The 12,003-nt window shown below is 40.9% G+C and overlaps 1 protein-coding gene across 6 annotated transcripts in view; it reads right to left on the reverse strand.

Moving 5' to 3' along the window:
• LOC117572509 (lachesin) overlaps positions 1-12,003 on the reverse strand; it is a 174,600-nt gene that overhangs the window by 55,063 nt on the left and 107,534 nt on the right. Inside the window, exon 13 of one of the 6 annotated variants that reach the window (XM_052005214.1) lies at positions 5,602-5,621. The exons of the other annotated variants lie outside the window; for them this stretch is intronic. Coding sequence (XP_051861174.1) covers positions 5,617-5,621 — 5 coding nt within the window. The 3' untranslated portion in view covers positions 5,602-5,616. Of the gene's footprint in view, positions 1-5,601; positions 5,622-12,003 lie in introns of those variants that run through there. 6 annotated transcript variants of the gene reach the window in all.

Genomic DNA, 12,003 nt, shown 5'->3' on the forward strand with positions numbered 1-12,003 from the left:
TAAAGGAGCCATACTACAGTTGAGCAAAGCAATCGTTAGAATGCGCCCAACAGCGTTGCTCTTATTTAGCCTGCTGGCTGGAGTTGCAGTCGAAGTCAAAGGCAGGAGGGAAACGGAGACGGAGTCGAAGCTGCTGGCAGAGGCACGTAGCATGGCGATGCGGCAGCAACGAATGATGTTGGAGTTCGCACTGAGGCACAAACAAATACCAAGGTTAACTTACTGCACCTGCCGCAATCCCGCCAACAATGACACGGGCAATGTGCGCGCCAATCGCGCCAACTTGCAACAACTGCGCGCGGCATTCGATGCCAAGAATTTCCAGCTGATTGAGACTCTCTACCAGCAGCCAGGTGGAGCTGACGGTGGCCCCTTTGTGCGGATTGTGCTCTTGGATGTGTTGCGCCAACGCAGCAGCAAGGCGGGTGGCAAGGGAGGCAAAGGTGGAGTGCCACGCGGTGGCAGCAGAGGCGGAGGAGGCGGCATCTCTGGCGGTGGCAGCAGCGTCACAGGACTCAGTCCGTTGCAGCAGAACGACGAGTGGCTGGGCAGCGTGCTGACGGTGGAAGCCCTGCGGCAAATTGTGGTCGTGGATTTGGCATGCGGCATGCTAAGTCGTCGTTTCCTGGAAATGGTAAGTGGCAGAGTGTAAGACGAAGATGGATATGAAGAGGCGGAGTAGTGAAGTAGCGATGTAGCGTAGCATGGCCGTGTCCTTATGCATATTGAGTGCTCAGCTGCAACTATTTGAAAGGCTTCATCCAAGATGCTCTACAACGATAAATATCACTGGCTATTGATTGAGGATTATTCGCTGCACGTAAGTGCGGGCGTTGTCGACTCGCAGCCTCAGTTCCCGACGCAGTCGCAGCCTGGCACAGCAGAGCCAGAGCAGCTGCAACTGACGGATAAGGATAACGAGGCGAATACGGATGAACTCGAGCCCATTGAGAGCTTAATGGAGACCCTGAACTTCTACATGAACACGGAGCTAACGTTGGCCAAGCGAAGCACCCAAGACGACAACGCTGACAACGACAGCTATGTTCTCTACGATGTCTGGTATGTAAACAGTGTAAGCGGAGTGAATGAGGAGTCTTCCTTCTGCCCTAGACACAACTGTCAAATGTCCTTTCCCGTTTACTTGTTGCAATTGACACTGAGTGCTAGCTGCATTTCTATAGTACACTCAATGCATTTGCATTCAATGGCAAAACATATTTAATTGTATGTCATTGAGACTGTACTCTAATACTGGCATTAATTTTACACGGAAATCTATATTTATATTTCATTGAAACAGGTCTCAGATTAACTTAACTTAACACGAAAATCTATATTTCGAACGAAGAGTGTAGCAGCTGAAAATCTTACCAGCTTCACCTGCGACAAATTCTTTAAACTATTACAATACAATTTTAAAAATAATCATAAATAATCATTACGTTATTAGTTTGATTGCACATATAACATTTTAGCAAACTCCTCAGACTATTTTAAACTACTTTAGTTTTATGTATTCGACAAATTCTTTAACTATTACATGCCCTACTGCATCTATAATAAGGAGAATCCCCCAAAGAATGAGTCCACAAAGGCAAAGTGAATGTTTATTATAGACAGCAGTGAAAGGGATAATCAATACGTTTATTTTAATTTATTTTACAAAGAAATTTATGAGAATACTAATCATAATCGTAAGGCTATGCCAAAATATCATACATGTCATTCCTTTCCTTGAGAACTGTTATAAACGAAGTCCAGTGTTCCTCTTAATCCAACCGAGGTAACTAGTGACACGTGTGAAGACAGATGGATATCCTCTATTGCAACCACTGCCAAAAGATGATAATCCGACCTGCTCCCACTTGGTGGTTTCCACTAACGGGCCACCAGAGTCGCCGGCGCAAGGAATTGCCCAAGCATCGGAAACGCAGATGTGGGAACTTCTAATGGCCGTATAGACCTTAAATGCAGACGAGCAATCTGTGTTCGTCATGATCTTTGCTTTGCCGTACTGCAGAATTTCAGGACTCGGGTTGGAAGCATTCAAAGTATCTCCCCAACCGGAAGTAATCGACTCATAACCAGCGTAGTCTGGATAATGCGTTTGGATCGAGGGCAATTTAACGGGTTGAATGAGTTTGTTGTACTCCACATAGGGAATGCGGATGAGTGAGATGTCATTTAGTTTGAGATTCCCGTCCCAGTGTTCGTGGATGATAATGGCGTTCTTGTTCACGAAGCGCTCAACTAAGGGATCGTGTAGCCGAATGCTGCCCAAGTTAACTTTGACAGTATTGACACTAGATAAAATAGTTATAATTAGTTAACAGTCATTACTTCCATTACTCTACATACTTCCAAGTGCAGTGTGCAGCAGTCAAAATCCACTTATGACTAATCAAAGAACCACTGCATAGTTTGAGCGAAATGTTTGTTGTCATTATTAGTTCGACTTGATAGGGAAACTGTCCAGGCCGAGCGTCATGACCTTTGACGATGCCGATATTGCCAGTATTATGTGGCTGAATCTGAGTTTGATCTCGTAGAACCGAAGCCGCAGCGAAGGCAAGCGCCGATGCAAATATTACGAGCACTTTCATATTCGAACTTACTATGAGCTCTTCTACATCAACGGACGCCTTTTATAGTTAGTCAGCTCCCGTACTCTTAGAAATCTCGCGACTTATCGCAAAAATTAATTTTCCCAATATTCAGTTGATTCCGCAGAATTGAATATGTGCTTAAAATGCCGTAAATAAACGAATTGTTATTTATGTACGGGTAATTTAATATCACTTCATAAAAATTAAAAATAATTACCAATTTAAAACATTGAACAATGAATACACATTGGCGATTAAATTGACGTAAAACCAAAACTCTTCGTTCGTACTATAGCATTAATAAAATTCAAACGCTTCTATAGTTATTTATAATTAAAGTGAAGAAGTTCCTTTCAAACTGTTGGTCTTAAAGTGAGCAACGGGTATCTCACAGTCGAGACCACTCGATTGCTAGTTCAGTATTAGTCACTTAAGCAAGCTACCCATACAACCTGCAGAATGTCAAATTGAGGGCACGTGTATTTAAAATTAGCAATTAGGTTCTGGGGCTTGACAACACATCGATTACTGTGCTCCCTAAATATATAAACATAATCGAATATATGAATCACACGATGCCCAGTTAAGCCAGTGAGCATTCAAACATTAGTGAAATATCCGCTTCCCATTTCTAATGAATGCAAAACAGTGCGGTATGATTCATTTAATATCCCAAATTATTATACTGCAAAATCAAAAGCTGGCATTCTATTTTATGACGTACCTCATATACATATTTTTGAATAGATTACTTAATGATTGCCAGCAATAAACATTGATAAATGTTTTACTATTTGAAATACATTTAATTGAAGATGACTTTGAGCGGAGTATTCCTTAAAGTATAAAGCTGAAGACTTTTTTACAAGATAGATTACTAGAGTGAAACACAGTAGTTGTAATATTTTTGTTTTTGCGCGCTTAGGAGTCCCGGACTCATCTATGGAGGCCATGTGAACATCACGGAAATTGGCAAATATAGCTTGATGCGGGGACTGGAGATACATCAATGGTTTCGCACCACGTCGACGCTGCTGCGGCGTCTCAATATGCAGCATGCCCAAGTGCGTTGCATGGTCGTGGTACGTATGAAGACTGAACTAACTATATTGCTATTGCTGCTGCTGCTTCGGGTCGGCTTTGTTGGCAGGTGACTAACAAGAACATGACGGGCACCCTGATGCATTATCTAACGCACACGGTCTCCAGCCACATCGATACGATGAACCGTTTCAATTTCAATCTGCTGATGGTCGTGCGCGACATGTTCAACTGGACGTTTGTGCTGTCAAGGACCTCCACGTGGGGCTATGTGAAGAATGGCCGCTACGACGGCATGATTGGCGCACTCATCCGGAACGAAACAGATATTGGTGGAGCACCAATATTCTATTGGTTAGAACGGCACAAGTGGATCGATGCTGCCGGTCGTAGTTGGTCGAGCCGGCCATGCTTCATATTCCGGCATCCGCGGAACACGCAAAAGGATCGCATTGTATTCCTGCAGCCCTTCACCAACGATGTCTGGGTTCTGATATTGGTCTGTGGCGTACTCACTGTGATTATCCTATGGTTGCTGACGACCATCGAGTGGAAACTGGTGCCGCATCAAGGGGCAGCGTTGATCAAGCCCAAAGGAGGCGCACCGCAACGTCATCGCCATCATCAACATCAGCAGCAACAACAGCAACAGACTCAGGAAGAACCTTCACCCGACCTCGATGCCATGTCAGTTGCCTCGTTGCAGTTGCTGCCGGTGCAGGGCACATTTTGGCAGCGATGCTATGCGAGATTGAGCAACTACATTAGCAGGCGTCAGGCGCAGCGAACATCGCCGGAACGAGTTGGTCTCTTTTTGGAGTCGGTGCTGTTCTTTGTGGGCATCATTTGTCAGCAGGGTTTGGGCTTCTCCACCAGCTTCATTTCGGGTCGCACCATTGTCATCACCAGCCTGTTGTTCTCGTTCAGCATCTATCAATTCTACTCGGCCAGCATTGTGGGCACGCTGCTCATGGAGAAGCCGAAAACAATCAAGACACTCAGCGACCTCGTGCACAGTTCACTGCAGGTGGGCGTCGAGGATATTGTGTACAATCGTGACTACTTTTTGGTAAGCTTTAAAGTTTCTCACTTAACACTGAGCTGAGCTGCGCTGTGCGACTTCCACCAACTTCTTCTTTTTCACTTTGCTGTTGCAGCACACCAAAGATCCGGTTTCCATGGAACTTTATGCCAAGAAAATCACCAGTGTGCCGACAAGCAAAGAGAACGAGGCACCCACCGCTGCCGAGGAGGAACCAGAGCCACCACCTGCCACCGGAGATGCGGCCAAAGCCTATCGGGATATTGTGCACAGCCATGAGGTGGGCGCCCATGCCAAGGACAATGTGGCGACCAATTGGATGGATCCCGATACTGGTTTATTGCGCGTCAAACATGAACGTGAGCGCACGCTTTCTTTTGGCTTTTGGCTTTGTGTAGAGGGATAAGGTGTTAATCCTTTTGTTCTTAAAGGTTTTGCTTTTCATGTGGATGTCGCAGCGGCGTACAAAATAATTGCCGAAACTTTCAGTGAGCGCGAGATATGCGATCTCACTGAGGTCAGCATGTTTGCTCCACAGAAAACCGTTTGCATCACCCAGAAGAACTCTCCGATGCGTAAGGTTATCTCATATGGGTAAGCCGACACTTTTTATTAATGAAGAACTATTTTAATAATTCACTTTTTACAGTTTAAGGCGTGTAACAGAGACGGGCATTTTTTCGTATCAATTCAACATTTGGCACTCAAGAAAACCGCCTTGTGTTAAGAAGATTGAAACTTCTGATTTGCATGTGAGTTCTCATTTATCAATTTGGATTAGAGTACATGAAAAATTGGTTTACTTTAAGGTTGATATGGACACGGTTAGCACTGCTCTCATGATACTTTTGTTGAGCTACGGCATTGCGCTCTTGGTGCTGGGCTTTGAGATTCTTTACTCCAAGTGGAAGTATCGCATTGTCATCAAACTGAATTAGATCACAGGAATATATTATTAAATAGTGAAGATATAGTAGTAGAAAACTGAATATAATTTAGTTCTCGAAATTCCAATGTAAGCAACGGAAGTGCGATAATAAACTTCAATAGCTCTAGAGAATAGATGCAAATAATTAAGAAGGAAATATTTATTCAAATTTAATAATCAAATATTGCGAGACACAATTTAATATATTTTAATAAAAAACAATAACAAGCAAAGCACAGCTTTTTCACCGAATTAAATTAATAAATATTTTCGGTTGCATCTTATCAATGAGGTCATTAATTATTTATAGTACTGCTCAACAGGTCGTGTGATTCAATGAATTAACATGCATGCACCCGCATCCACTCGCACTCTATTTGTATGATTTAAAAAAAGAGAACAACTGCCAAACCCATTTCACACTTTCATTTTGGCTGATTTTTCATAGTGGATTTTCACTTTCTGCGTTTTCCATTTCATTAGCTTTCCGTCTGTGTCTGTGATTCTGTTTGTGTCTGTGCACTGGGCACAAAGTGGAATTGATTTTCATCTCCGCGCAAAATATTTCGAGTATTTGACAAGAGTTGAAACTTTAATTAAATTAACTTTCCCACATACCTCTCTCAACACAAATGCACTTTGTACTTACACGTTCGGTTACATAATTAAATTTTGGAGTTGTCGTAAGACACGCGTAATCCAATTATTATTATTTAATTGATTTTATTTAATTTGAATTGTGACTCAAGTAGCTTAAGCTTCAATTGAATAGATTGCGTATACGACGCGTAGCATGAGCATGAGCCCAAAGAAGAGAAATATTGAATTTACTTATGTTGAGTTGAAAATAAAAATGGTTTTTTTTTCGTTTTAGCGTTCACTATATTTGTGCTGGCGGCAAACACAGCAGCAGCAGCAGAGTTTCGCTCTTGTCGTGGCCGAGTGAGTCAATTTAAACCACAAACGAAGTACAAAATATCTATTAAGATAACAAGTTTTCAGTAGTTGTAACATCTTCCTGCGTCGCCCGCTCATGCTCCTCCTTCACTTTGAAGGCATTTTTCTGCCTTTTTAGTGGCTTTTAGCAGCAGGCTGCTCCTTGTCAGCGTACAACACACAAAGTTGTGGCCCCAAACCAGACCAGACCAAACCCGGCCAGGCTAACGTCTTGGCTATGGCTGTGGGCCTTGGCGCGATGCCAAAGTGACGCTCTTAGGCATTTTTAAATTTGAAAAGACTTTTATTTCGCCGTCTGCGTGCAGTCGATGTTACAACACTGGAATGTTGTGCCCAACGAAGAGGACTGACTCTATTCGCAACAAATAAATAAAAAACCACACAAAAAATGTACTTGCTAAAAACATTAGTGTAAAAAGCAAAGGCAAAGCCGCAACAAGCCTAGAAATCAATTACAATTTTCGGTTTTCCGTTTTCGGTTAGCGGAGTAACAAGAAAGCTGCATCAAAAGTTACAGCTGGCTGTTCTTTATTTAATGTCCTTGCTCATTAGAGAGCCGAGGCATACATCGTATCGATGTCCTGCGCTCGTAAACAACGGACACAACCCGCAACAACAACTCTGGAAAGTCGGCAAAACATGGCGTGCTGAGTGAATTTGCAGGTTTTTCGTGTGTCCTCTTTTTTTTTTTTGTTGTTTAGAAATTGCATTTTGGTAATGCGCTTGTTTTTGGGGTTGCTTGCTGCAAGTGTCAACGTCAACGATGGGTTCGATGTGGCTGCTGATAACAGAATTTATAGATGGATAAAAAGAGAGGGAAGCAAGCAAAGAATGGGAGCTGAAGCTGGGCGAGTCGCGAGTTTCTTTCAGCAGCGACAATTAAATTGTTTTGGCTTTGTTTAAGCGCAAATTGTGCAACAAAACTTTTGCGGTTTCGCCAAGAAAGCCAGCTAACAACAATGGCAGGAAGTAGTAGCAGCAAGATGCAGCAGCAGCAGCAGCGGGCAAAACCGGGAGAGCTGCAGCATAATTAACAAAGCGCTCAGCAGGGCGCATAATTTTGCCAGTTGCCGTTGCTGTTGCCAGTTCACAGTTTGCAATATTATGGTGTGCGCGCGGTCTGGCCAAATGGAAAGTTTTGCCAAAGCCAATGTAAAGTAGTTGCCTTAACGCCCCTGGAGCAAACCGAGTGAGACCTAAGTGAGCAGACCATAAAGATTGGGCAACGGCAACGACAACGACAGCGCGCAAAGCGAAGCTAGAGCGGAGCAAGAGCATATGCTTGGGGCTTGTGTCAAAGTGTGAAAAACTTTAGAGCGTCTTAATTAAATTTTATACAGAGAGAGAGAGCTACGAATTATGCGCGCGAATTGTGCAGCGTGAGGTGATGGCAACTTTTTAAAAGTGACAGCTGCACATGAGAAAAGAAATGCAGCCAAAAGCTTAAGCCAAGGGAACGCCAAGCTGTCTGAGCGGATAAAGACTAGGAAAGCAGTAGGAGAAAGCAGAGAGAATGTTGCTTGAATTTAAACCAACTAATTTGAGATAACTTTGCGTTAATTGAGTGGCTGATGATAAACCTTACGCACCTAGTTAATATTTTCTAAAATGAATTTTTCTTATATAAATGCAACAACAAATATGTGACTTAATGATTTAATGAAGAAAATGATGATACTGAAAACATAATTATTTATAAATTCAATTTATAAGAAAGCTGTAGTCGAGAGTAAATATAAATATACCCGTTATCCTTTGTTAATAAAACCATATTCTACAAATGTACTAAAAATATACCGCAAAATACTGAAATACACCGAAAGCTTTATTTGGTATACTGATACAGTACTACATTCATTAATAAAAGCAATAAATTTTCAGGAATCATAAAGAATACAGTTGTTGACACTTAACAAGAAGATACTTTATGGGGTATGATCCAAAGAAGGCAATCAATTACGTAGCTAAAATTTAATAAATTAATTTCGTATGAATTCTTTGAAGTAAACAAGTTAATTTATAATATGTCTAATAAATTATAATATATTAGATCAGGTTTTCATGTGCTTATGGCCAGTTAATTATTATAACAAATTCTAATAAATAAACGCTCTATAATTATGAATTTGAATTATTGCTGCATTTATTGAAAAATAATATACAGATTAAAGAGCTGCAGTCGAAAAGCAAGCTTATGACCGCAAATAATAGTACTTATATTTTATTGTACACATTTCTAAGGTTTATGGTGGTGAAAATAAATTGTGTGTTTGATTAGCTATTAATAAATGTTAGGTGAGTATTTCCTAATTGCCAGGCCAATCATGACAATGATATGATAATAATTCTGTACATCTAATTTGCAACTGCAAAGCAGTTAAATGATTTGCTGCATTTCATAAAGATAGATAACTCATTAAAATGCTAAGCTGATGAATTTGTGAGTCGAATTTTCTGTAATGATGTCAAATTTGCAACGTATGGCAATCGAAAATAATTCCAATTTGATAAAAGTTAAAGGCAAAGGAATTGCCATAGAAATGACACAATTTTGTTTTGCCTTTCGTTCATGTTGTGTGTGTGTGTGTGGGTGTGTGTGTAAGTGTATGTGCAATTTCCATTAAAGTTAATAATCATAATAATCTCATGCTGTGTGAGCGAACGAGGAGCATTTGAACTGCTTCTTGGCTAACTTGGACACAAGTTGTGACCCTTAATGAGGCTACCAAAACAATTATGTGTTCTGCTCGCTCTTACACTCTATCTCTCCCTCTCTCTCTCTCTCTCTCTATCTGACTCTATTTCTCTCTTCCTGTGTATGTGCTTTGACATTATTAATATTTAGGTCTGCCATTTTGGCCAGGGCGTGACACACCCAGATTACACACACGCTGGCACACATGCACACACACACAGAAGCTTGCTTCTGTCATAAATAATTCATATTGGAGGCTCAATTATGTATAATTGAGCGTTGGTAATAGTTTAAGCACAGTTTAGTCAGCTCCACGTGTGTGTTTGTGAGTGTGCATGTTGTGTATAAAAAAGTTGCGTTTTTTTTTGTTGTGTCATTTAAACTTTAATATCCCAACCATTTGCACTTTTGCTAAATGTATTTATTTACACGTGTTTCGTGTTGTTGTTCGCAAAATAGTTTTGCAACTGTAATTTATGATTATTATTATTCGCATTCGCATTCGCATTTACCTGGCAAAGTGCCAACTATTAAAATTTTTTATCAACTTTTGTTGGGCAACACGAAACTGCTGTCTAATGCATAAATACATTAGATACGAGAGATATCACCTCCTCTCTCTCCCCTCTCTGAACCTCACACAATTTTGTTTTCCATATGATAAAACATTTTTCCGGTACATTTAAATTGTTTGACAAAAGTTTTTAGTGTATTGCGAGTTCTCTTTAAATTGTTGCTACACTCTTTCGCTCTCTATAGAACATCATTATTCGCATGGTTGTTGCGTTCGTATTCAAATTCGATCAATTGTCGTTATTCAGTTTCAAGTTTCACTTTTATCTAGAAAGCTGCCAAGCCAAGAAAAAGTTTCTATCATTTCAAATGGTGCTTCGCTCGTCTAGCCGGAAGGCGTTGCAAGTTTTCCCAAGCAGTCGCAGTAGGAAAAACTAAAGAAAATTGAAAGTTTTTTGATTTATAATCGCGAAAGTTTTTGCGCTTCATTCACAGCATAAGCCACGCTGCTGTTTCATACACTTTCCCCATGGAGTATTTGCCATGTGTCAACCAAGTTGTGACAATAACTATTGCAAGTGTATTCCAAAACAATGATTCAAGTCAAGTCTCGTTCTTAGCAGTTGCATATTTTATTTGCTGTCGCTCACAGTTTGCCGACTTTGCAGTTTGCATTGAGTAGGTTGTCAGCCGGCTTTGGCTATTCGTCGTTGTCGCATACAATTGTCAAGATATTAAGAAAGTGGTAAACTTTTTGCAAAAGGCATTACTTGTGCTTAAAGTGTCGCACCAGCCTTAATGCCTTTAAAAAATAATAATATTACGTATGCGTTACGTTGACCTGTAAACTGGGTTAAATACGGGTGAAACATGTTTGCCTTTGTTGGCGGAAAAGAAACATTTCAATTAAATTGTTGGAGCGGAAAACCAGCCGCAATATGTCAACAACGTGAGGCCAACATTGGACACAATCTGTCACTAATATCAAACGAGAGTTTTATTTAAAGCGAAACTGCGAAACAACAATGGTAAATGGTTGTTGTATGCAGGTTGTAATGAGAAAATGGTTGTAAGATATTCGCACATGAGATTTATCACGACCATTTGCTTATTGACAGCTCCAAGAGAGCGTCGTGACAAGACAGAAATTGTAATAGAATAATAGAGCTATGTGGGCGGAAGAGAAAGAGAAGTAAAGTGGGCGAACAAGTAATTCATCATGCACACACGCAAGTCAAGTTAATACTAGCACACACACCTGTGGCTGGTTCACGGTCGTTCGGGGGCGCCATCAATCAATCGCCAGCAGGCGGATATTTTTGACTTGACGCCTCTTTGCGCAGCAATGAATAGAAAATGTTTTTCCCTGTCGAGTGTGTGTGTGTGTGTGTGTGGAAAATGAGTTGTAATATGCGTATTAAACAAATTGAAAAAGTTATGCGCACAGTTGAGGAATCTGCTTGCTCGCTTTTCGCGTCAAAAAATATATATTTATATTTTCATTTCAGTTTTTTTTTTGTTTTTTCGTTGGTTTGCGTTGCTTTCCATGTTTGCACTTTGAGCAACCACAAGTCCGTTTAGGGTTTAAAAGTTTTTGCCAAACTGTTTTTGGCCTTTTCGCATAAAATAACGAAATGGCGACGACGCCAGACGACGCAGACGACTGAGACGAGTACTTTTGATAAGCCCACAAAGGCAAAAGGGGTTAAAAGCAAAAACTGTGCTGCGTAAAATGTTCGAAAATTGAAAAGCGCTTTGGCTCTCCCCTCCCGCATCGCTCTCTCATCGCTCGGAGTTGGAGTGGAAACGGGATGAAAGCTGTTAAGTGCATACCCTTGATTGCAGCCGGAGCAGCCGGCAAATGGTTCCCAAGTGAAGCGAAACTTAATGACACAAAGCGCACTAATTTAGTCAGCGACCAGTCTCTGTCTCTCCCCCTCAGTCTTTTTCTCTATAAACTGTGCCCAGTTCGAATGGCGAATTATTGTAATCCACTTGTAAATTCATTCAATCAAATGCTGCACTCGCTTTTAATAGTACAAGCCGAGTGCAATTATCAGTCGCTAAAATCCATTTTCAATGGTCTTTTGATTTGCTACAATAAACAAAAAAATGTGACAGCTTTAAGTTGTTATAGCATTCAAAAGGTCCTCTCGCTGGCCATGCATTAAGATTATTATTATGCCTTTTCAAATATTTAAAAGACAACAAAACAAAG

The sequence above is a fragment of the Drosophila albomicans genome, chromosome 3 (assembly GCF_009650485.2).
Source record: "Drosophila albomicans strain 15112-1751.03 chromosome 3, ASM965048v2, whole genome shotgun sequence".
NCBI classification, from domain to species: Eukaryota; Metazoa; Arthropoda; class Insecta; order Diptera; family Drosophilidae; genus Drosophila; species Drosophila albomicans.